Source organism: Chrysemys picta, chromosome 1 (genome assembly GCF_011386835.1).
Source record: "Chrysemys picta bellii isolate R12L10 chromosome 1, ASM1138683v2, whole genome shotgun sequence".
NCBI lineage: Eukaryota > Metazoa > Chordata > Testudines > Emydidae > Chrysemys > Chrysemys picta.
The window spans coordinates 351,447,121-351,450,387 of NC_088791.1; the positions used below are offsets into that span (position 1 = coordinate 351,447,121).

The 3,267-nt window shown below is 44.9% G+C and overlaps 1 protein-coding gene across 1 annotated transcript; it reads right to left on the minus strand.

The window, feature by feature from the left end:
* Window positions 1-1,237: 1,237 nt before the first annotated feature.
* LOC135984373 (olfactory receptor 52N2-like) lies at window positions 1,238-2,212 on the minus strand. Its single transcript, XM_065599422.1, has one exon. The coding sequence runs from the start codon at window positions 2,174-2,176 to the stop codon at window positions 1,238-1,240; it is 939 nt and encodes a 312-aa protein (XP_065455494.1). The 5' UTR covers window positions 2,177-2,212.
* Window positions 2,213-3,267: the final 1,055 nt, after the last annotated feature.

Below are 3,267 nucleotides of genomic sequence, written 5' to 3' on the forward strand. Positions count from 1 at the left end.
CTTCTGGTGCTGGTCATACATCAGCAGAGACCAGTGTAATCATTTCTTTTGTTGGTGCAAACTGTTCACAAGAGAATTTGTGTCGTTGCATATACGCTTTAACATGAAGAATGTTTTCTAAAAGTTCCTTTTGCATCTTATTGTGCAGTTTTGTTTTTATCAAGTTCATCTGAGAAACATTCTTTGAACTGCAGTGTTGCAAAAAGGTAGGTACAGCAAAGAAAGCGCACACAAGCCAAGTTCAATAAAGTCTTTGTCCCCAGCGGCATCCATGTGTCTGATAACTTCAACCCCAAACTACTCAACTTGTTTGTCCTGAGTATGAGGCCAGTGATCCATAGGAAAAACTCTCCACTACTTCTCCAGTTGTCCAAGGTGTTCACAAACCAATGGCAAATATGAGATATTAGCCAATCTAGCTCGTGCAGAACCGAGTGCAGTCGAAGGACTTAGTGCTGGAAGTGATTCAATCATCCAGATGTTTGGTGATAATCCCTGTTTCACCTGTTTCACAAACTCTAACATGAAATTTTGACACCTGCTCTTGATATCTTTGACAATGGGAATGGTTAAGGTGTGTTTTGAAAGGTCCAGCTGAAAGAAAGTCTAAAATTGACTGTGCAAAGTGGTAAGTAATGTGAAACAAAGGTGATATCACAGTTTAACACATTAGTCCTGTTCTCAACAACACACAGTTTCACAACTCCAACCAACATGCTCTAGCCCCAATTCCTGCAGCAACTTTACTATCTTTCCACTTTCCATCTGAAACATTTGCTTTATTCTCCAGGATTACAGAAGAATTAAAAGTAGAAAAAAATCAGGTAAATTTTGTTCACCATATCGCTGCTCAGCACTGTAGTTTCTTTCTTTGTCTTTAGCTATGTAAAAGTGTAGCTTCAGTTTGTCTAACTGATTAAGAAACCCATTCACACAGGAACCCACCTTCTGTCAGAAAAGTGGAGTATCTTCTGGTGGTCTGGTAGTCACAGAAAGGCTGAGTGACAGGGTGTGTGGGATCGGGGGTTGATGGGTGACACTGAAAGAGATCAGGTGATGATCAGTGAGAGGGAACTCGACATCGGAGAGAGCACTGCTTTGTGATGGAGTGATAAGATGTTAGGTGTGAGAAGCTTCTCAGACTCTCAACTTCCACAGGGATGAGCACTCTTGATTAATGAGGAGATGTCCATTCCCCCTCTTTTCGCGCAGCCTTAAAGTCAGTGGCCACCAGCAATTACCTTCTGCAGGTGTATTTGTCCACTTTATCACGAAGCTCTTTGGTTTTGACTCCATAAATGATAGGGTTGAGCATCGGGGGGACAAGGAGATAGAAGTTAGCGAAGGTGACATGCACATGGGGAGCAATTCCCTGACCAAACCTCTGTGTCAGGTAGGTGAAGAGGCAGGCAGTATAAGACATCAGCATCACACAGATGTGGGATGTGCAGGTGTTAAGGGCTTTCTGGTGGGCTTTCTTGGAGGAAATTCTGAGGACAGCCCTGATGATCAGACTGTAGGACAGGGCAATGAGCGTCAGGTCCAACCCAATGACCACAAATGCTACCACCAAGCCGTACATCCTGTTGACTGTGAAGTCCCCACATGATATCTTCGCCACAGCCATATGCTCGCAGTACGTGTGGGGGATAATGCGGTTGGCACAGAATGGGAGCCTGCTCACAAGTAGGGGCATTGGCAGAATGAAGAGAACAGCTCTTGTCAAACCCACAAGCCCTAGTTTAGCTATTCGTGCATTGGTGAGAATTGTGGCATATCTCAGAGGGTTACATATGGCAATGTAACGATCAAAGGCCATTGTCACGAGGACGGCTGACTGCATAACAGAAACTGCGTGAATGAAGAACATCTGGGTGAGGCAGCCACCCAGAGTAATGCCTTTCAGATTGAACCATAATATACACAGTGCCTTTGGCATAACGGAGGTAGACATGCCGATGTCTGTGAGCGCCAGCATGCAGAGCAGCAGGTACATCGGCTTGTGCAGGGTCTGCTCTTTGCCTACGATAAACAGAAGCATGAAATTTCCAAACAAGCTGATAATGTAGAATGTAGAGAAAGGGATGGAAATCCACATATGGGCTACTTCCAGGCCTGGGATGCCCATTAGGATAAATGGTGCAGGTTCAGAGGGGGTGAGGTTGAAAGCTGCCATGAGATAGCTGATGCGTTGATCGGGCTCAGAAATGTTCAACGTGCCTGTGAAGGGAGAGAAGCAAAGCAAGGGGGTTTACACAGTTTATAAGAAATAGCATGGTAAATATTTTATAGTTATTAACAATCTAGAAAAGGGGGTGAGCAGTGAGGTGGGAACATTTACTGAAGGCACCAGTATATTGAGGTCATACTCAGGTGCAGAGAAGTCCTCAGAAGGAGCTAACCAAGCCAGGTGAATGGGCGGCATGATGGCAGAGAAACTTAGATGTCAATAACTGGAGGGAATTGGAGGGGAAAATTTGTACTTCTCAAACTTCTTATGAGGTTCTAATTTAACTATATGAATTTAGTACAGGGATCTGGGAATCACTGTACAGTGGGATGGGGAATCTTACAGAAAATACAATGCCATGAGATCAGTCAATCAATGTTTTACCCTCCTCTGGACTCTTCTGTGTAGTACTGGGCACATTCTCACACAGGGTATTGCAGAGCCAGAGGGGTTCACGGAAGAGCAACGAGAATGATCAAGGGCCTGGGGAAACTCTCATATAGAGAGAGATTGATGAGACTTTTCAGAGTAGCAGCCGTGTTAGTCTGTATCCGCAAAAAGAAGATTGACAGATTGAAAAAACAGATTGACAGAGCCAGACGAGTACCCAGAAGTCACCTCCTACAAGACAGGCCCAACAAAGAAAATAACAGAACACCACTAGCTGTCACCTTCAGCCCCCAACTAAAACCCCTCCAGCGCATCATCAGAGATCTACAACCTATCCTGAAAGATGATCCTTTACTCTCACAGATCTTGGGAGACAGACCTGTCCTCGCTTACAGACAACCCCCCAACCTAAAGCAAATACTCACCAGCAACCACACATCACTGAACAAAACCACTAACCCAGGAACCTATCCTTGTAACAAACCCCGATGCCAACTCTGTCCACATATCTATTCCAGTGACATCATCATAGGACCTAATCACATCAGCCATACCATCAGGGGCTCGTTCACCTGCACATCTACCAATGTGATATATGCCATCATGTGCCAGCAATGCCCCTCTGCCATGTACGTTGGCCAAACCGG

Bases quoted from the DNA above. Each gene is read 5' to 3' on its own strand.
- LOC135984373 (XM_065599422.1), bottom strand. From the start codon at position 2,176: ATGGCAGCTTTCAACCTCACCCCCTCTGAACCTGCACCATTTATCCTA.